The sequence below is a fragment of the Pleuronectes platessa genome, chromosome 11 (genome assembly GCF_947347685.1).
Source record: "Pleuronectes platessa chromosome 11, fPlePla1.1, whole genome shotgun sequence".
Lineage (NCBI taxonomy): Eukaryota > Metazoa > Chordata > Actinopteri > Pleuronectiformes > Pleuronectidae > Pleuronectes > Pleuronectes platessa.
In genome coordinates this window covers 1,637,883-1,658,747 of record NC_070636.1, presented here as the reverse complement: position 1 = coordinate 1,658,747, position 20,865 = coordinate 1,637,883, and the positions used below count along the sequence as shown (strand labels likewise).

Below are 20,865 nucleotides of genomic sequence, written 5' to 3'. Positions count from 1 at the left end.
ACTCACACAGCTCTTACCAGGCCCTGCAGGAGGCCCCATAACACCCAGGGGACAACAAAGTGCCTTCTGCTCAAAGGTGATAATCAAGCGGAGCGAGAACACCAATTTTTTCTTTTCTCTTTTGTATTTGAAAAGTGATAATCAAGCACTTCAGCCATGATGATGAAGAGGTTACCTCAGAGGGAGGAAGCAGCCAGCTCTCCTCCAGAGCCAGGAGCCGGCTGTGAAGCCCGTCCCACGCCGAGGGGACGGCGCCGCCGACCACATCAGCCTCAGCAGGAGGTGAACTACACACAGACAAGAGGATTAACACTTCACTTCACTCTGTCCTTCCTTCCTTCGTTGTTTCCTTCCTTATTTCTTTCTTCTTCTTTCTTTCTAAGTTTTGGCAAAGTCCAGAATAACCCATAAATATATGTTGTATCACATTTTCTTTTACTTTGTGAGATAAAACTTTTTTTCCCCACATTTCCATTGATTTCCCAGAGAAGACTTCATGGATCTTAATGAAACAACTTGTGCGTTCAGAGGACTGATCTCTGAGCGTTTGCAAACTGGTGCAGCTGGATTGAGTTTCAGGGAGTGTTGGGCCTTAGTGGAGATATAAGTAAATATAATAATACCCTGGTGACAGCTGGGTGTGGCCCTCCGACTCGGGGCTGTGAAGTCGAGCTCTGCTGCCCTGTCGAGCGATGGCCTGAGTCAGTCCTCGCTGTTCACTCAGCTCCTGCTCCAGCTCCTGCACAACAACAGGGTCAAATATACAGGGATTCAAACCAGAGACCTTAGTCAAACGTGGGGAAACATAAGAGTCAATGCAGCAAACGTCTGAAAACAAACTTTCATCCTGTTGATTTGAGACCAACGCTTTTCACGTCAAGTCAAATAAATTCTTTATAAACCAGTTTGGGATTGTGTTTTGTTGAACTATGGAAGTTTAAGGGTTTAAATATGTCAAAATAATCTTAATGAAGATATTTAAATAGATATTTGAGTTTAAACATGTTGAATTAGACTCATGCTTGTGCTGCCTGTCGTCCTCTGGTACCTTCTGCTGCTGCAGGCTGCTCTGTCTGAGGAGCTTGTTCCTCGGGGACGAGAAGATCTCCTGAACGCTGCTGCTGCGCCTCAACCTGGACTCAAGGTGGCGCTCTGCGTCCGGTACCAACTGGGAGAAATTAAAGATGTCTTTGTTATCATCAGAAGTGATATTTAATATATGATCAGAGTTTCTGGGGTCGTATACGTACCTGTGGCTCTTTGCGGTTGGTCGTCCTCTCCTCTTCCTGTCGGTCCTGGAGCACCTGCTGGAACGAGACCAGGTTGGACTTCAGGAGCTCCAGTTTGGAGGAGAGCAACTCAGCGGCCTCCTGCTGGGATCCCACAGGTCCCAGTTCAGGTCCCAATTCAGGTCCCAGATCAGGTCCCAGTTCAGCTCCTAGTTCAGGTCCCAGTTCAGGTCCCAGTTCAGCCCCCAGGTGCGGCTGCAGGTCAGAAACGTGACCAAGTGATGACAGAGTCTTCACCTTCTGCTCGATCTCCAGGAACATCTCCTGCAGCACAGACTCAGGTTCAATCACGTGAAGTTTATGTTCCAGTTTTTTATTTAACCAACTTTCCGACTCGATCAACTTTCTCTACTGAAGCTTCAACTCTCTTCAGCACCTTCTCCACCACTGACATATTCATCTGTATTCAGTTCTTACGCTTGTTTGGAAACTGTGGGCTTAAACTTCAACTTTAAGTTTTAATAAAGTTATCCTTCATCTATCTCTTCAGCTCCCATCAGGGTCTATTCTTTATTCCTCCACTTCATCTCACACTTACTCAATTTGCGTCTCTACTTGAGCTTCAGCTGCTTCTTCAGCTTCTTTCAGTTCTGAAATGTTATATCAGCTGTTTCTTCAACTGTTAAACTTAACACTTCAGTCTTTTAGCCTTTTTAGCATTTTTAACTTCCACTTCTCTCAGTGCTTCTGCAGCTAAAGTTCCTCTATGAGCTTGAACTTGTGATATGACTCTAGAAACAACACATTTCACTCAGTATTTCTCAAACTGAATTTAAATCATAATTTGCAGTTATTAAATGGTGTATTTTAGTCAAACCCAAGCTGCTTTGGTGATGTTTTGATTTATTACGCATTTAATAAATTTTGACATTAAACAATAATCCTTGATTTTATGTTGTTTAGTTTTATCTTGATGATATAATTCAGTCATAATTCAGGATTTAAGGATTTTGTCTGCGTTGTGTTTTCTCTTTTAATAAATACTTTAATCTCTCTGATGCCTTTTCCTGCTCGTTGTTTAAGACGTAGGTTATGAGGTCAGATGTCAACTAAGGTTCATAATGAGATGTTAAAGTCAGATTTTAAAGTCAGATGTTAAAGTGAGATGTTAAAGTCAGATGTTAAAGTGAGATGTTAAAGTCAGATGTTAAAGTCAGATGTTAAAGTCAGATGTTAAAGTGAGATGTTAAAGTCAGATGTTAAAGTCAGATGTTAAAGTCAGATGTTAAAGTCAGATGTTAAAGTCAGATGTTAAAGTGAGATGTTAAAGTCAGATGTTAAAGTCAGATGTTAAAGTCAGATGTTAAAGTCAGATGTTAAAGTCAGATGTTAAAGTCAGATGTTAAAGTGAGATGTTAAAGTCAGATGTTAAAGTCAGATGTTAAAGTCAGGTGTGGGTCATGAATCACGACGACAAAGCTCCTGCAGTGAATTTGAATAAGAGCCAATCGCAGTCGTTGTGTGTTTGCTTTATTCAAATGTGTTGTGTGACTGAGGGACGTGTTTAACGTCTGAATCTTTAATGGAGGCTCGAGTTACACGACACAGAGTGAATATGAATCCTTGGAGGAAAACGATCGGCCAAAGCTTCAGAGATAAAAAGTCGAAGCCGTTGAGGATGATTTATTAAAACTTCAAATTATGAAATCATCACACAGCAGAAACCTGACAGAAGACAGGTTTTATATATATATGTGACACTGTCTTCATTATCGTGTTATCAGCAGTGAGATAAAGACGCAGACAGAAAACTGACCTATGAATCAGATCTATAAAATCCATCTGCTGGAGGAAAACAAAGTGTGTCACCGCACAAACACACAAACAGATATTAACTGACTTCCTGACTGACGGACTTTGACTCTTTCCTGTAATAAACCACACGAGTCTAATCAGTTTATCATTTGCAGAAATTCTCTTCAGGTGAATTAAAGATATCGTGTTCACGAGAGCCACGAGGACAAATAACACAAAACACGAGAGTCCTTCCTTTTCGTTTCAGTGATATTTTCATTAATTATATTTCTGCGTGTTCTAATGACCCACTTTTATTGAGTTGTGAGTTGTGGGAGTGGCCTGTGCCCCCTCCCCCGGTGGGCGTGTCCTACCTGGCAGGTGAGCAGCTGCTGCTCCACGTTCTCCTGCATGGTGGAGGTCACCAGGCTCCTCCGGGCCTCCTGCAGCCACAGCTCCAGCCGGCCGGCCCGCTGCAGGCACACATGGAGGACGCCTGCTACTGAGGACGATGGACCCGGCTCCTCTGCTCCCTGAGACACAAACACAACACACCTGTCTGAGCCGCCCTGGGGAGGGGGGGGGGGGGGGGGGGGAGGAGTGACGGGAGGAGTCCTGAGCAAACTGCAGCTTTAAGTTGGATCTACCTGAACAGGTTGTGTCACCTTCACTATCTCTCCCCTGCCAGCTCTCTCCCTCGCTCTCTCCCTGTCTCTCTGTCTCTTTATCGGTCTCTCTCTCTTTCTTTCTCTTTCTCTCTCTCTCTCTACCTGTCTGCTCCACCCACCTGTGACAGAAACCACTTCCTGGAGCGGTGGCCCGGCTCCGGTGACAGTGGCTCTTTATCACAGGACGACTGAGCGAGAGAGAGAGAGAGAGATAGAGAGAGAGAGAGAAAAGAGGCCCCGGGCTACAGGGGTGGAGCTGAGAGAGAGAGAGAGAGAGAGAGAGAGAGAGAGAGCACTAAACACAGGAAACAAACAAACACTCGTCCTCTTCCTCTTCACACTGTGAATCGAACCTGAAAACTCAAATTATTTTATCCCATTTTTTAATTTTTCTAACTTTTTGATCCCTGCTTCCTGTTTCAGGATCAGTTGAGTTCTGAACTGAAAAGTGTTGAAGTCACAGATCATGAGGCGGCTGCAGGACGAGAGATGTTTCAACAGGAGGTCACACCAAGGGTCAACAAACCACATCCTGTTTGATCAGAAGATTATTACTGTTTAAAGATAAACCCATGACACCACTGGAGGTTATGTTTTCACCTCCGTCCAATAGTTAGTTGGTTTATTTGAGATCAAGACGACAGTGAAAAACTTTGGATTTGCACTATTCTTGGTGGAAAGATGTGGTTTGGGTCAGGAAAGAAATTAACATAACATTTTGGTGCAGATCCAGGAGGGTGTGTTAAACTATGTTTAACATCAAATCTCAAAGTTTATAAACTCGATCTTGAAACTGCTTCAAACTCAAACGGTTGATAGTTGATACTTATTTTAAATTTAGTCATTCAGGCCCATTTTAGAAGTTAAGACTATACATACTCAACAAAATGAGTATTTCAAGCTCATTAATAATTAGCAGAATTTAAAACGATGCAAACAAGGCCGTGTGCAGCTCAAACAAACTCAAGGAGGTTATTTGTGATTCGCCCGACCTCTGCATCCACTCCTGACTGAGTGAGTTAGAGGGATAGAGGAACATGCTGAAACCTGGGCAGTGAGTCTTATTATTATTATTATTATTATCAATATGATTATGTTTTCATGTGCCAGGGCAGCTACAGGCTGCAGGTCCATCAAAGTCCTGATGCTGGGTTTGAACGTCAGGAGGGGGAGGATCAGGCTCTGAGATGAGAGGGCCTGTTTGGTGCTTCCTGATTTTAACAGACCTCCTCCAGAAGTTGACAGAACTGGACTCTCATAACTCTTAAATCTTTGGTTTGTGATTTCTGTGAAGGTGTGTCATAAGCCCCCCCCGCCCCCGCCCCCCCTTCTGACCCTGACCGAGCTCCTGACACAGAAAAAGAGACGCAGGAGTAAATCACTGTTGTGGGTTTATTTGGATTCGTGCTCTTGTTTGGATACGTGGACAGAATAGAAAGACAAAAGTGGAACAATGTACAAGTACAGCACATGCCGTCAAATGTAAGACATCTCAGTGTCGCTGCTTCCAGGTGAAAACCTCACATCTCTGAAAACATGGCAGCATCTTAGGCCTTGTTGCTTTTCTTAGATTTAATATTGATGCATTGTTTGAATCATAAAAGAGTCTTAATTAATCTTACATGAGAGAAGTTTTCAAAGCCTCTAATTGAGTCAAACGAGACGAGGAGGTTTTCACCTGGCAGCAGCAGAGTGTTAATGAGTCATCAGGTCAAACCAGTGCATTTTCATGGCCAACAATCTGTTTCCTTAAGTATAAAAGCTGATCCATAACAAAGTGGGATTCTCTTCTTCCTGCTGCCCGGCAGTGACGGAGCATTTCACCAAGTGAGGACTGCTCTAATTAATCAATCAACTCTGTAAACATCCATTTATCATCACGTTCAGCTCATGGAAATACAAGTGGCAGATGCATATGAGCAAGCAAACAGGAGTTTATTTCTGCGTTTGCAGATGAGCTCAGAAAGCAGAAGAAACAAATCAACAAATCAAGAGGTTGAACTATTTGAAATCACCAGTCCCGAATAAATGAAACACGTTAAAAAACATCGTACACTTTGTTTCTGCCTTTTATAAAAACACTAACCCACGAGAATCAAGGTAAATTCATTAAGCTTCTCCCTCATGCTAAATATCACCAGTCCTCTACTGGTAAAAGAGAAACCATCACCGTGAGGACCACTTCTCTCTTAGTGGTCAATAATGTGCTGAGTCATCTTGAAACCGTCTCTGTGGCGTCCGCCTGATACCGAATCGGCAGAATCGCTCTGGAGGACGTGAGCTCAGTAATCTTTCATGTAAACACGCAAAACTTTGGCACTAATTCAATTTTTTACATTTTTAATTGCAACACTGATAAATGATCCAACAAGCACAGATCTAAACTGTGATGGTTCACATCTGGAATCCTCTGCCATGTAAATGCACTGAAGTGTTTAAAGTGAGACGTTTCTAGAAAAACTCCAAGTTCTAGATTTGGTGCTTAAACACATCAGGTGTTCTAGGCTCGAATTAAAAAGAATGAATGCTCTAAGCTAATTTTCAAGAGATTAGACGTTTTAAGGAAAGAAATGACAGATTTCTGAAAAAAATCTAAAGTGAGTTCCAGGCCTCGTTCTAGAAAAGCCTTGAAGTCTTGAAATCATAATTTATTACTAGAAGAGTTCTAAGGTTAGAACTAGAAGGAAATAGGAGACCAAGAATATGTTCTAGAAGAAATAGGTGTTGTTGATTTGATTCTTGAGAAAGTGAAGAGTTCTCATGTTTGATTGCAAGGAAAATAAATAGTTCTAGAAAAAGTCAATGGCTGAAGAAATATCAAGCTCAGGACTTGTGTGTATTAGTGGGATTTTTAGAAGTCAAACGAAAAACCGAGCGCACAATCTGCCAGTAGAATTTGGAATTAGTAACATAGTACTAGAGGATGGGACTAGAAATAGCAGGAGCTCCGTTCTAGAACATTCTAGGGGCGGAAATAGAAGAAGATGTATAATCAAGGTTGTAGAAAACACTGGTGTTGTAGACTTGGCTCTAGAAGGAATGGTTGGCCACTGATTCTAGAGCACAGTGTGAGTTCTAAGGTGGGTTCTAGAAGAGGCTGGGAGCTCCAGGATTGTTTTCAGAACAGAACTGACACGTTTCAAGACTATTTTTGAAGCATAGACCTGTGGAATCGGTTTGATTTTACATTCAAATCTAGAAGTAGTTCTTGGCTTCGAGGGAGAAGAAGTGAAAGGTTCTAGCTCTAGATTTCTAGATCTAGGAGACGACACATCTCTGTTGGGGCCCGGCGGCGGCTTTGGAAACGTTAACGGTGGAGGGCGTGTTTACCATGCTCTCAGGCAGGGACTGAGTGGAGACTGTGCCCACAGGTCTAGATAAAGCTTCAGATGAACTTGCTTCTGTTGGCTCAGAGGTTTCCTGAACATCCTGAGGAAACACGGGTTAGAAGATCAGTCAGTTTAATGCACTCATCACTTAGTCCAGAGTCACACAGTTATTCAGACACTCGGTTAAGAATGTTACACACGTACTGTTGTTATGTTAACTTGTGTAAAATTAAGTCTCACTGCTTTTTAAAAGTCTCATTAAAGGATTTCTCAAAAAAAAATACAATGGAAATGTGATGTTATCTTAAATTTCACTAAAGTAAAATACAGCTCAAAATGACCAAATCTTGGTCATTCCTTTCATGAGACAACATGAAACATCTGGCCACCATAGTTTTTTTCACAGACAGAGTTTGTGGGATTCAGTCAAATAAAACTTTGTGGAATATTCACCAGATTAAATAAAACAGTAAAAGCTTTGTGTGATTAGATGAAGATGAGTGGATTAAAATATTGTTTCATAAGGAGACTGTCTCAGGATTCAGTTCTTTTTTAAAAACTTGTAATAGTTTATGAGTTAGATCTTTTATTTGCACTTGCAGATTCCTTATGTTTGGAATTTGCATATTTGTTTTTTAATTGGATTTGTATTTATTTGCACTTTGAGTTTGTTTGTTTCCTGTTTTATTTTGAAGCTTTTCTGTACTTTCCTGAACATGGTCTTCTTTTGCATTTTGTTGATTTTGAGTTTCATGTGAAATTCAGGTTGACCAGCCTTTGCTCCTGCGCCTGCACTTGGATCCTTCTTTGGAACGTTTGTGGAGGTACTTGCTCCAGAGGCCATTCTATTCAGTTTATGTTTTTTACTCTTGATAATATGTAAATATTGAATATCATCGGGCCGACCCCCTTTGAGAAGCTGAGAGTAAATGAGTGGAGTTACCTGTGTGTCCTCTCCGATCTCTTCGGTGCTTTGTTCGGAGGCAGCTTCGGTTTCCTCCGACTCCACGACCTCAGGCTCCTGACACCGACAGTGACAAATATTACAATCCTCAAAATAAACCACTTTATGAAACTGTAAAAAGGCTGAAAGAGAAAACACTGCTGGTGATTTATTTAAGTGATCAAGTCCCAAACCCTGTCAGACACTGCCCTCTGGCGGAGGAATAACACCCAGGAGCAGGTTGAGCAGGGGGGGGTGAAGAGGATGAGGGTCAGGGGAGGATGAGTAGGGAGGTGGTGGGGGGGGGGGGTGGTGAAGGAGGCAGATTGACTCAGGTCAGAGACAGAGACAGCTGAGCAGTAACTGGATCTCATCATATTCAAAATAACTTTCTAATACTTTGGAGAGAAATGGCCACAGCACCCAGTGTGTTAATCCATCTAGATGTGAAGTGGGTGAGTAACCAGCGAGTCCGAGAGGTGGGAAGAGGAAGACGTGACCGAAAGGACACAGAAGAAAAACAGCTCTCGACCTTCTTTACCTCTGGAGACACGCCCAGGAAAAACTCCCAGAGCCACCAGAAATAACCTCCTCCACCTTCTTGCTCTCTCTGCTGCTCACTGTCTTTCTGCTCTTCCTCAGCCGGGAGCATGATGACGCCATGATGCTCGGGCTGCTGACACGGAAACACGGGGCGGGGGGACGGGGGGGGGGACGGGGACGGGGGGGACAGGGGGTCAAAGGTGCATCTGGGACACTGAGCTGCAAACCTGACGCTCATCGTTCACCTCAGCACCGGAAGAACCTTCATTTGCTTTTATGTAATGTCCTATTTTAAATCTTTATCTTTATTTCTATTCACCCCATCTACATGAAACTGTCTTATGCTATATGCTTATTTTGATTTCTTTCTTTATTTCTTATTGTTTGTATCAGTGTGAATTTATTTCAGTATCTTGTGTCTGTCTTATCTGTCATAGCACTTTGTAAACCCTGTGTTTAAAGGTGCTATATAAATAAATTCAATATTATTTTCTTACTTTGTAAAATGCTTTCCCCTGATTTCAATCAAATTGGATGCAAAGTCAGTTTATGGACCATGGAAAAAATAGGATACATTTGTTTTTAATTGCAGATCAGGGAGTTATCTAAAAACATTTCTGCAGACTATAAATAAATAAAATTATTTTAAAAGTTTACAAGATTTACTTAGTTTGAGTGCATTTAGCTACGGTGCCTCCAATATTCACTATAAGCATCTTTAGACACATAACATCTCCTCTATATAAAATGAAAAGTGATGTGTGTTAAGTATTTATCACGATGTGAAAATACTTAACTCACAGTTATACTTCAAAGATTAGCTCAGTGTCCCAGTAGCTGCACTTTTAAGAGTAAAACGCATGCTCAAAAAAAAGATCAATTAGCATTAAGAGAGTTGGTTAGTACTTAGACAAACAACAACTTGGGATCTTGTAAATACATTGTTAAGGACATGTGACATGAGGGCGGGTTTGCAGCTATGTTAGTTTCATCCGATCTAAACCTGCTTACGATGTTTCATAGAAAACCTTCAACACTAAAGAGAGTGTTTCATTATCCAGTGATTTCATTTAATTTAAAGTAGCATAAACATGACCTGGTGCCGTAACACTGAGTATTAACAATAAAGATGGACGACGCGTCTCCACTTCCTCCCGTTGGACTATAATGAAGCTAAAATATCTCGGAGACCGGCGCCGCAATCTTACGCTTTTTTACGAACAGGAAAAAGAAGAATAAACAAAAGAGGAGGCAGAAGAAGAAGAACAATAAAAACAAGAAGAAGAACAACAACAACAACAAGAGCAGGAGGAAGCAGAAGAAGAAGCAACCGACATGCACTCTGACTTTTCAGTTTGTTTCATGTCCCATCCACTAACATGGAGGAGTATTGTGACCTGTACCACAGCGAGCCACCAGGGGGCTTCACCGTTAGGAGCTGCCATGTCGTCCATCTTTATTTACAGTCTATGGCTCAAACCCTTGAGCAGGAGTCTCCCTGACTTTCTTACCTGAGGACTGAGCCTCTGCTCGGGGGGGGACGGCTCCACCGTCTGCAGCGTCGCTCCATGTCTCGTCAGCACATTGTCTTCCACGTGGACGATTTTGATGTGTCCCTCCTCCACGTCCTCCTTCTGAGAGACAGACACGAAAGTGAAGTTGATTATTTTGACTTTGGGGCTGTGCAGAATCTCTCTGAAACCAGCATCTGATCTCAAAGCTGTTTGGATAATGAACCAAAGTCACCTCCGACTCCTCCGAAGTGGATTTCAGGAGCTGAGGCCGAGTTGTGGTCGGCTCGGCCGACGGAGCTTTGGTTTGGACCGGAGTCGGAGGCTGCTGGATGAACAGAGCAGGGACCTTCTGCAAGAGGAGCAAAGTAGAAGGTTCAGTGAGGGACAGATCTGTGGCACAGGAACCACTGACTGACTGGTCGATGTCGGACCTTCTCCAGTTCCAGCAGCAGGTTCTGGAGCTGGTCCACAGCAGTGAAGACGGTCAGAGTCTCTTCGGACTTCTCTGGGAGACAAAGGTCTGGTTTACACCTCTGGATCTCAGCCACTGTCGTGCTCATGGACTGGATCTTCTTCTCAACCTCCTGTAAACATAAGAAGAGCGTTCAGAGAGGGGACCTGTTAAGACTGGAGTCATGATGAATGACTCTTCCTCTGGTCTCACCTTCAGACTCTCCTCTCGGGGGCTGGGGAAAGTCTCCGGAGACGATAACAACGTCTTGATCTCGGCCACATCGTTCTCCATCCGCTTGACCTCGCTCTCAATGGCCTCCACCTCCTGGAAATCAAGACGCCACTCGGTATATTCAGAAGACAGAAAGGTGCGGGAGCAGAGGACTGAATAAAGAATGAAATGTGGGACTCACAGCAGCAGCGTGCTCCAGCTGAGACAGAGGAGCAGTGAAGCTGTCTTGAACGTCGGCCACTTGTCGATCGGCCTCCACCAGCTGCTGCTGGAGAATCGTGACATCGCGAATCTGAGACATTTCCTTCAGCACGGAGCTGAAGCCCTGCAGGGCCGTGCGGATCTGTGCCGAGTCACCCAACACCATCTGCAGCGCAGGAGGAGGAGATGAAGACAGAGTTGACTTGATTTATTATCTATCAATTTAAAGTCAAGATGGATGAGAATGTGTTTGAGGGCCGAACCTGCAGAGAGTGGACGTGGCTGCTCAGACACTTAGCGCTGGTGTAGGTGCAGGGCGCCGCGAGCCACGACTGAGCTTCAGACATCCAGCTCTCAGAGCTGCTGATCATCTCCCGATGCTCCTGCAGCCACGTGGGAGTCTGAGCAGAGACATGAACAATGTTCATCTTCAGAACAAATCAAAACATTTACTCTGCTGAGCAGTCACCGCCCTCCTCTACCTCCAACTACCTAACATGACGGAAACGACCTGTAACTAACATGTATTTGGTCCATGTCTTGTCCACTAGCAAGGAGGAGGCTGGATTTATGACCTAAACTGCAGCCAGCCACCAGGGGGCGATCAAGACTCTTTGGCAACAACAGCATTAAATGAAAAGACAAATCCAGAGGCACAAGAACCAGTAATAAAAATCACATTTAGGTTACAAACTGGGAACTGTGGTCTGACCTTGCTGAGCAGGGTGGTCCTCTGCTCGGCCTGCTTGGCCAGTTGTGAGTGACGCTGCTGGACCTCCACCATCCTCTCGGTGAGGGACAGAGCCTCCTCTGGTTTGTCCAGGTCCTGCATGTCCACCTCCAGCGCTGCCAGACACGAGTGCCACACGTCCAGCTCATCCCACACTCGCTGAGAGACGGACACAGGTGAAGGTTAACTGTCAAACTCAGCTTCAGTTTGAACACGATGACGGAAACAACACAAAGACATCTCATGTCATCTCCCATGAGTCTGCTCACCTTCTGAGTGACCTTGGCTTCGATCACAGTCGGACTTCTCTGCTCCAGTCTCTTCTGGACTGACCTCAGACCAGCCTCGATCTCTGACAGCTTTGCTCCGAGCCTGTGGACGGGTCCGCTCCGCTCCACAGCTTCTCCAACCTGATGGACCCAACAACCACACACGGATAAAAGTAAACCTTCAAAATCAATCAAGTGAAGATTCGTCGTCCATCTTGATTTGTGTTTTGTTTCTCATAAATCTGCTCGTTAATCTTTCAGCTCAACACCAACTATGTCAAAATAAAAGCTTTGGGTACCTTCACTTCCACTTGCTGCAGGGACTGATTGACCTCCTGCAGTTTGCCCTCGATCTCCACTGGGACCAGTGTGTCCATGTCGGAGTACTTCGTTTTTATGCTTTCCATGATGCGCAGCAGCAAAGCCTTCTGGGTATACAGCTGGCCGTGGACCTCCTGAAACCACAGTGAGAAAAGCATCTTTTAAAAACTGCAGCAAAAATGTATTAACAACAGTTACTGACACATCACTTCCCCTGAAAGCAACATCAGCAACATTAGAGGGGTTTAAGTTTTCAAACAGAGGAATTCTTGCGGTTTCTGAGCAGAAAGCCACCGACACTGATCTTATCTCCATCTCTCTGTGAGGAACCTGCTCTCACTGGTTTGTTCAGCAGCTCTCTCTCTCCTCGTCAAACGTTCCAGTTCAACGTCCTTCAATTCCGCAGCAGTTTGAGAAAACTCCCATCGCCTCCATTAGATTCTACTGTTACAATCTACATTCAAAATAAAATCTGATCGGCTGTGACCACCTCAATCTGAACGTGTCCGATGCTCTGCTGAGGAGGGAGGTGCTTCATGTTATTGCTACGGCAAACTGAGCACGCTTTGTTTGTGTGTGTGTCTGTGTGTGTCTGTGTGTGTCTGTGTGTGTTTTTGTGTGTTTGACAGAGAGAGAGAGAGTCAGTGATACAAAGAAAGGGAACAAGCCCTCGAGGGTACAGGGAGATGATTGATGTGACCGGGGGAGGACGTGGGTGAGTGTGTGTTCTTTTTTGTTTATTCTTTTTGATGAAGTGAGGACATTTGTATAGAAGTCTATGGAAAGTTAGAATATTATAGGAAAGAGAACATTTGTGTAATCTGAGGATGTTTTGTCTCGTCAGCACTTCAGGGGACCGTTAGGTTGGAACTGTGTGTGTGTGTGTGTGTGTGTGTGTGTGTGTGTGTGTGTGTGTGTGTGTGTGTGTGTGTGTGTGTGTGTGTGTGTGTGTGTGTGTGTGTGTGTGTGTGTGTGTGTGAGGCTACAAAGGCCACCTGGAATATCCACTTACAACGGTGAACAAAAGGTGTTTGGTACAAGAGGGGGAGTCAGGATGGTGGGACTGATGGGGGGGGGGGGGGGGGTATTCATGTCTTTCATCAACACAGACCCTCTCTAAGTGTGTGTGTGTGTGTGTGTGTGTGTGTGTGTGTGTGTGTGTGTGTGTGTGTGTGTGTCTGTGTGTGTGTGTGTGTGATGCTGGCCTCTGCTCAGGTTCTGGGACAAAGGGCAAAGTGCTTCTCAGAGTTGGTGAGTTGATAGAAACGAAACCCGAACAGCAAACAAGTCGACTGTTTGATATTTACTGCACATTAATAACATCTCCTCTCTGTCTACATTCAATTAAACCACGTCACAGTCTGACATCTGCAGAACATCAATGTAACGTTTCTAAACTACGTGCAAACAAAACATCCACAAAATGAAAAGGAAGTTTCATCTTGCAAACACCTGTTTGACAGAAAGAAGCCAACACACGTTGTGCTGTGACCTTGATTTAATCTAGTGTGTCCCACCTGTAGCTCCTGTGTGCTGCTGCTCTTCTCCATCTCCGACAGAACACCGTCGGCGGCCTCCAGCCAGACCCGGACGCCCTGCAGGTCCTTCCACACCTTTTCCCTCTCCTGCAGCTCCAGCCTGGAAGCCTCCAAACCCTCCTTGCTCCTCTGCTTCACACTGTGGAAACACACACACACACACATCCAGCAATAGTTGTTAGAAAAACGTTCTTACATAAAATACATGAGTGAAAGCTCAAAGCACGAAAGCACCTTCAGTGTAAATCTATGTAGATAATGTAAAACCAGAGGCGCCACAGTCGACCCATGTTTACCTGATTTAACTGATTATTGAAGGGATTAATTAACACATTAAAAAACAAAACACAACTCAAACAAAGAGTGTAACTTTCTCGAGGTCCAGTTCACGGTTGAGCAGAAGGTGGATTAAGAGGTGGACCAGTGGGTCAGTGTGGGATCAGCACTGATGCGGGCGCTGTACCGGACCACCGGTGTGAAGATGGAGCTGAGCAACAAGGCAAAGCTTTGGATTTACCAGTTGGTCTCTGGTCCGGATCTCACTTGTGGTCACGAGCTTTGGATAGTGACCAAAAGAACAAGATCCCGAGTACAAGCAGCGTCGGGTGTCTGAACCCTTAGAGACTGGGCGAGGAGTTCTGACATCTGACCTCCAGGAAGTGGATTATCATAGATATTCTCTAAATAGAGTTATCCAATGACCTCTCACCTGCTGTATCGGGCCTGCATCGCCTGCAGCTGCTGACACAGCGGAGTGGGAGGGGCCTGTTCCAGGTGGGCGGGGACACCCAGCATCCTTGCGGCGCGCAGCTCCAGCGCCGACAGGGATCGATGCTCGCAGTCCAGTCGGTCCTGGTACTGTTCCCAGGACTGCAGCACGTCGTGGAGCTCTTCAGTGGACGCCTTCGCCTGTGAGCCTTCAGGAAGCTCCGCCTCCACCAGCTCCAGGACGGCAGAGGCCTTCTCCACCTGAGAGGAGACGCATCATTAGAAACGTATTGTGTATGTCGCCATCTTGTTCTTTTTCTACGTCAGTCTCAGTGGCACTGAACTCAAAACCTCAGCCTCAGGTAACCAGACCTAACGTTTTGTACTGGGTCATGGTGCGATGTGAAGCTGATTTCCTGTTTGTGTCTTCCTCTACTCACACTGCTGGTGACATCGCTCCACTCTGCGATCTTCTTTCTGCTGCGAGGTGCGAGCTCCCGGGTGCAGCGGCGCAGTCTGGACACCGTTCTCCAGAGGGCGGTGACCGTGGCCTCCTGGCCTCCATGACAGCTCTGCTCTGGGCACCACTCGTTCAGCTCCTCCAGACGCCTCAGCAGGGACGCCACCTCCTCCGACAGAGCCTGCACCAGAACGTCAGTCCATTTAATACAAGAACAGAATGAAATGACAAACACAAAGGTCTCGTAGAGATGCAGGCTGTTACGCACTCGGAGCTTCGCCTCCTGGTCCGTGCAGTCGGAGAGACAGGTCGGTTTCTGAGAGATAAACTGCAACAAGCTGCTTTCTGCAACCTTCACTCTCTGGAAGATCTCATCCTGGGACTTGTTGAAAGATCTGTGATGCTCCGCACACCTGAAAAACAGAAAATTCATTATAGGAAGAAGCGACTGACTCTATTCAAACACTAGAGCGGCTGAATGTCTTTCTCTGTTTCTTGTACTTTGTCGTACCTGCTGAGACTCTCCAGTTGGACGTGGCCCTTCGCCTGGAGCGTGGACATCCTCACCAGGAGCTGGCTCAGGATGTTCTCCTGGAGCTGCTCGGTCTTCTGGGGCGACAGGTAAGGGTGCAGAGCAAACTGGCTCTGGAGCTGCTCCACGTGGGTCTGGAACTGCTGCTGCAGAGACACCAGAGCCTTCTGGGTCTCCTCCAGCCTCTCGCTGCAGGGCCCGGTGGAGCCACACGGGGGCAGCAGACACAGCTCGATGTCCCTCAGGAACTGCACCGCTCGTTTCACAGCACGGGTGTAGCTCCTCCAAGACTCCCGGGCCTGGAGGAGGTTTTCCTAAAATGTAAAGAATAAATATTTTGACTAATCATTGTAATCAATCAACATTAGTTTTCTTCTGTTTGTTGATTTTTGGGGTTTAAGAAATATAGTAAAACTGGTTGATTATTTATGTGTGATCATATTCTGACTGTGCCCGAACCAAACACACACACACACACACATCCCCAGGTTTTAAGTTTTTCACTGTTGATCAGGTTACAGTCAGAAGCAGCTCCAGCATTGAAGAGTGAACCTGAACTGAGATCAGTTTAAAAGACTGAGAAGTTATTAAAAACCAGAGTTTATCTCCAATATTCAGCAGGAAACTCAAATATGAAGGATTCTAAAGAGTTTGGTGGATTTGTTTCAGCAGTAGCTCTTCTGGTTCAGGAAACAGAGGATCATGGGTAATTTAAAGTATTAAACTTTGAATACTTCAGTTGGATATTTTAAAATGTTATCGTCCAAATCCACGATAAAACTCATTGGAACAATTGAATGAAAAATGCAACTTGCCATTTTTGAGTCATATTCACTCAGGACGGATTTCTTCAAGAGCGATAAATCTTGGGACTTGCTTCCTCTTCTTTTTCCCATCTTCTGCTGGAGAACGTCCAGCGCTCTTATTCTGGACTCGACAGTCTTTTTCATAGACAAGGTTCTCTGGTACTCTCTGTCGATCGCTGTTTCATTTGGCTCCAGCACGGTGACTTTCCCAAGCTCCTGCTGGTTCTTTGAGAGAAAAGCCTCTGTGTCTTTCTTCACCGCTTCCAGGTCCAGTTCCTTCAGCAGGTTCCACTCGATGATGCTGAGGTTGTTGTAGAGCGTTATCTGCAGCATGTCCAGGCTCTCGTCGCTCTGTTTGAGCCTCTGCTGCTCTGCGGCCAGCTGAGAGGGGTAGAGGTCAGCGGAGATCATCTGGAGGTCGGAGCGAGCCTCCTCACACAACCACTTTATCAGAGGAATCTGGACAATGAGGTTCTGACAGATTCTGTACTTGTCCTCCAGCTGTTTGCTGTCGTCTTTAGTCTGTCGGACCTGCTCCGGAACCTCCTCCCTGAGGTCCTCCACTCGCTGCCTCATGCTCAGGTACTTCTCATGATCCCTAGCTTTGGTCTCCAGGTTAATCAACTTGTTGTGAATTTCAGAAATGACAGAGTGGAGTTCTTTTGTCTTTTCCTGGGGAATCCAGGGCTGCAGGAGGTCCACCTGGGATTTATGTTCCAGAATCATGTGTTTTAAAGGTTGTAAAGGTTGCAGGGACTCACTTGTGATGGGAAACCTGTGTCTGCTGAGATCCCCTGCCATCTGCCTCAGGCTTTGTTCGACGGTGAGCAGATTCTTCTTGTTGGACTCTCGAGTTAGGACGACCTCATCCAGCTCCTTCTTGTTGAGCTTTTCATAGCTACTAATGGCTCTGATGTCGTCCTGGAGGTTGGTTAGCTTTTCAAAGAGCTGACATTTCTCTGAGATGCTGAGTTCTGAGGAAATGTCTTTACTCTTCATCAACAGCGCCTCACAGACGGCGGACTGCTTGTCAGCCTCAGCCAGTGTCTCCTGCAGTTGACGCACTCTGCGATCCAGCTCAGTTGGGCTCCTCAACTCACTGTCTTCACTCCTGGAGGCCTCCCTGTGCAGCTGAGCCACAACCCAGGAATCTAGGTCAACAATCTGCTCGGACATCTTTTCTCTGGTCTGCAGTCCCGACTCTATCTCCCTCACAGCGTTGGCCAACTTATCAGTGGTGGAGTGTGAGAGTTTTTGAAGTGTTTGAAGAGAAGTGCGAACAACGGGCACCTCCTCTACCTGGTCCAGCTGTGGAAGGAGCTCTGTCACCTCCTCCACCAGTGACTCCAGTTGGCCTTGTTTGCTCATCACCTCCGACTGCAGCTTCTTCAGATCTCTGAGCTGCCGGTGAACCTCTTCTGGAAGGAGAGCCACCATCTTCCTCCTTCCCTCGATATCACTCTCTGTCTGCTTCGCCCAGGACAGGCCGTCCCTCATCACTGTGATGATTTTCTCCATGATGGGGTTGCTGCTGCTCTGGGTTTGACTGGACACTAGTTCTTCTGTGTGGCTGAGTTTGTCTTGGATCATCTGGAGCCCCTGTTGGATTTCCTTTGTTTCCTTCTCCCAACGTGAGCTGAGCATTAGTGCCTCTGAAAGCTTCAGCAAATAGAGGAACTTCTGCTTGGCGGCTTTAACCTCAGCATTGGCTTCCATCAGCTGCTGAGCCTTCTTGCAAGTCCACTGAGTGGCCGCAGGAGACTTGGCCTCGAGGTCTTTGTCAATGGTTTCCAAATGTTCCCGGAGGTTTGATATCTCTGACTTGAGGCTGCTGGTCTCGTGAGAGTAGACCTTCGTGTGATGGAGGCTCCTCTCCACAGCTCTCTCCAGGCCTCTCCACCTCTCGTGGAGGTTCCTCTGCTCCGTCTGGGCGATCGATCGCTCAGAGTGGCTCAGGTGGGGGCACAACTTGGTGAAGGTCACAAGCAACTCTCCGAGCACTGTTCTGTTGTCCTCCATACTTCTCTGGAACGAGCATAGATGCTCCGCCTCCTTGGAGCTGCTCTGTTGCTTGGACCTGAAAGAAACAATTATGTGTTTTTTGGGGTTGCTGCTAATGTCATACTGTGAATTGGACATCTCTACTTCCTCCCACTGTCCAGAAATCAGCCAAAGTATTGCAGACAAGAATCCCATGAATTCAAATTGATCAAACTCACGTTTCCACAGCGTCCAGTTCTGCGGCCAGTCTCTCCAGTGTGGTCTGGGCTGTTTGCATCTGTCGGCCGTAATCCATCACAAGCTCCAGCTGGGCCTCTTTGCTCTGGATGATGGCCGCTGCATCCTGAGCTGCAGCGATCCACTGATCCTCCAGGTGCTCCAGTGAGTCTCTGTCCTCAAATTCAGCTCCTCTCAGCTGGAACAGGGACGACCCCTGGGCCTGGGCGAAGTCTCTGCACTGCTGTACTCAACAAACAAAGAACACACACGTTCAAGGCAAACATGATCTATGTTGAGATTAGCGGACTCTTACTAAACACAAGCTAATTGCCTTGAAGTGGTTTGAAACAGTCAGGGTTTGATTGCACAATTATTTTGGCAAATGTGCAGCTGTTTTTAATATCTATGTCTGGCAGAGATTTACACACTGAACATTCCCAGATCTGAAGGATTATTATTGATGTTTTGCTGCTGTCCAGCTTCACCTGTATCTACAAATCCTGCTGCTGCTATGAATAAACCATAAATCACTGAATGACTTCTGCGATCGATCATCTCACCTGCGCCTCCTCCACCTGCCGGGCCATGGCTGCTGGGCTGAGCTCAGCCGGGCGATTCTTGCAGCTCAAGATTTGAGACACCAGTCTGTTCACATGCTCGTCCATGTCAGTGGTGGACGTAATCAGAGTCTCTGGAGTGTCATCGTGGGATTTAACCTAGAGAGAAAGAGAACATGTCTCAAAAGTCATGTTCTGAGCAGGTTCGAGCTCATTTGAGGCCGAAAAGTTTTGTTAAATAAATGAATGAAAACTTCCATGTAAATTTTAGAGTAACATTTTGAGATTAGCATAGCAGGAGGCCTAAAAACTTATTCAATTTAATATTTTTTTCTAGTATCAGATTATTTCACTGATATTCTCTGTGAAGTGTTTCTTATGCACAAATGAAGATTACATTTGGGATGAGAGCAAAGTTTGTTGAGTATAAAATGTTCTAAATATGATGTTATTAAAGTCTCAGCACCTCCAACTTTGACTGACTGACAAAAATTACGAATTTATACTATATATACCTTTGGTGCAATATTAAAATACTTAGTCGTCAACAACTCTTCCACTCTCCTACCTCACTACCTCTACCACCACACCCCCTCCTGTCACCTCCAGTCAGAACAGAGCACCAGACCTGGGGGCCACAGAACCCCCCCCCCCCCCCCCCGGAACTCTAAACTCAAACAAATCACCGACCTGCTCACCTTCAAAACGTGACTCATGGCACACCTCTTCTTTTACTGCTCTTAATGTGTCATTAAAGCTGTGTATTTAATTTTCTATTTATCAGAAGTGTCTTTGAGCATTGTTTAAGGTTTGTATTAATGTGATTTTACAGTGGAGAGCAGCAGTTATGATGCAAGTACTGTATGTCCCACATTCAGACCAGCATTGCTGACAGGGCAGTTCTCATTGCAGACATTTAAAAACTCCTTTTCTAACTTAAGTAACTTCTGGTGTTTGCATGGAAGAGGCAGAATGCAGAAAATGAACATACCTCAGTGATTTCACTGCTGGGTCCTGTTCCTGCGAGTAGCTGAACTTCTGGGAAGATTCTCCTGATGCCGGAGCTTTCTGCCGACTCCACACCTAGTTTCTTCACAACACGTTCTTCTTCTTTGTTTTCCCAAGCAGCAAATCCTCGCTGCCGGGTTACTTCCTCCAGGCTAACGTGCGGTGACACTTTCTGAGCTGGGGATATCTTTTCACCACTGCGTAGGTGTTCCTGTTGTGGATATAAAAACTCCTGTATTAAAGCAAGAATAATTCGGACTCTTTGTGAGACACGTCTGTTCCATCTGAATAATCCTTTTTTTTCTGAATGTGCACCAGGGACCCGCAGGACTTCCCCTGTGACTTGCAGGATAATTAAATCAGGTTTGAAAAGTTCACATTCCCACCCTGAGGCTCTAAATCCTTTAATACATAATAAATGTCTCAGGGATCATGTTCTTCACTCTCATGCAGCATCACTAAAACATAGACATGATCAACCCCATGTATTAGTCAGTTAACATTCTATGAAGATTGGAGGTTTATGAAAGAAGCAGAAAAGTGAGGGATTAGAGAATGTTAGGGAGCAAGTGCAGACATGTCCATGCACATCAGAAGACACTCTCAACTTGTGTTCTATTCACACATGCACATTTTGTACTGTTACCGACAAGTTGATGTGTTTTTGCCTTGCCAAGAGAAGGTTTTCTGTATGATCATGATGTCACGTGGTGGGAGACAGGAGCTACAACCAAGTGTTTCAGACAGAGGCTGAAAAGAGGAGCTGCAGCAATGGACAGTTTGAGGAAAGTGATGGGTTTGAGAAGATGG

At 45.5% G+C, this 20,865-nt stretch overlaps 3 protein-coding genes across 3 annotated transcripts in view; 1 reads left to right on the top strand and 2 right to left on the bottom strand.

Moving 5' to 3' along the window:
- Positions 1-20,865, top strand: part of LOC128450900 (E3 ubiquitin-protein ligase TRIM35) — a 454,970-nt gene that overhangs the window by 151,689 nt on the left and 282,416 nt on the right. The window lies entirely within an intron of this gene.
- Positions 3-4,950, bottom strand: LOC128450985 (nesprin-2). The gene is made up of 7 exons (XM_053434754.1): positions 4,918-4,950; positions 3,398-3,556; positions 1,251-1,553; positions 1,049-1,168; positions 624-739; positions 176-287; positions 3-23 (listed from the first exon to the last, which is right to left on the bottom strand). The coding sequence occupies exons 1-7, from the start codon at positions 4,948-4,950 to the stop codon at positions 3-5; spliced, it is 864 nt and encodes a 287-aa protein (XP_053290729.1).
- LOC128450984 (uncharacterized) overlaps positions 5,066-20,865 on the bottom strand; it is a 62,041-nt gene continuing 46,241 nt past the window's right edge. Inside the window, exons 56-76 of the mRNA XM_053434753.1 lie at positions 20,039-20,266; positions 19,051-19,206; positions 18,490-18,731; positions 16,280-18,347; positions 15,444-15,778; positions 15,201-15,345; positions 14,913-15,113; positions 14,474-14,733; positions 13,744-13,903; positions 12,205-12,360; positions 11,906-12,046; positions 11,619-11,795; positions 11,170-11,307; positions 10,887-11,072; positions 10,685-10,798; positions 10,452-10,604; positions 10,253-10,369; positions 10,018-10,140; positions 8,505-8,639; positions 7,964-8,041; positions 5,066-7,120 (exon numbers count right to left, since the gene is read on the bottom strand). Of these exons, the coding sequence (XP_053290728.1) occupies positions 6,950-7,120; positions 7,964-8,041; positions 8,505-8,639; positions 10,018-10,140; positions 10,253-10,369; positions 10,452-10,604; positions 10,685-10,798; positions 10,887-11,072; positions 11,170-11,307; positions 11,619-11,795; positions 11,906-12,046; positions 12,205-12,360; positions 13,744-13,903; positions 14,474-14,733; positions 14,913-15,113; positions 15,201-15,345; positions 15,444-15,778; positions 16,280-18,347; positions 18,490-18,731; positions 19,051-19,206; positions 20,039-20,266 (5,484 nt within the window). The 3' untranslated portion in view covers positions 5,066-6,949. The remainder of the gene's footprint in view (positions 7,121-7,963; positions 8,042-8,504; positions 8,640-10,017; positions 10,141-10,252; positions 10,370-10,451; positions 10,605-10,684; positions 10,799-10,886; positions 11,073-11,169; positions 11,308-11,618; positions 11,796-11,905; positions 12,047-12,204; positions 12,361-13,743; positions 13,904-14,473; positions 14,734-14,912; positions 15,114-15,200; positions 15,346-15,443; positions 15,779-16,279; positions 18,348-18,489; positions 18,732-19,050; positions 19,207-20,038; positions 20,267-20,865) is intronic.

Excerpts from the sequence above, each read along its gene's own strand:
- LOC128450985 (XM_053434754.1), bottom strand. The coding sequence starts at position 4,950 with ATGAGAGTCCAGTTCTGTCAACTTCTGGAGGAG. Across the intron at positions 3,557-4,917 it reads TCTGTCAACTTCTGGAGGAG|GGAGCAGAGGAGCCGGGTCC; the intron begins GTCTGTTAAAAT and ends TTTGTGTCTCAG. Across the intron at positions 740-1,048 it reads GCAGCCTGCAGCAGCAGAAG|GAGCTGGAGCAGGAGCTGAG; the intron begins GTACCAGAGGAC and ends GTTGTTGTGCAG.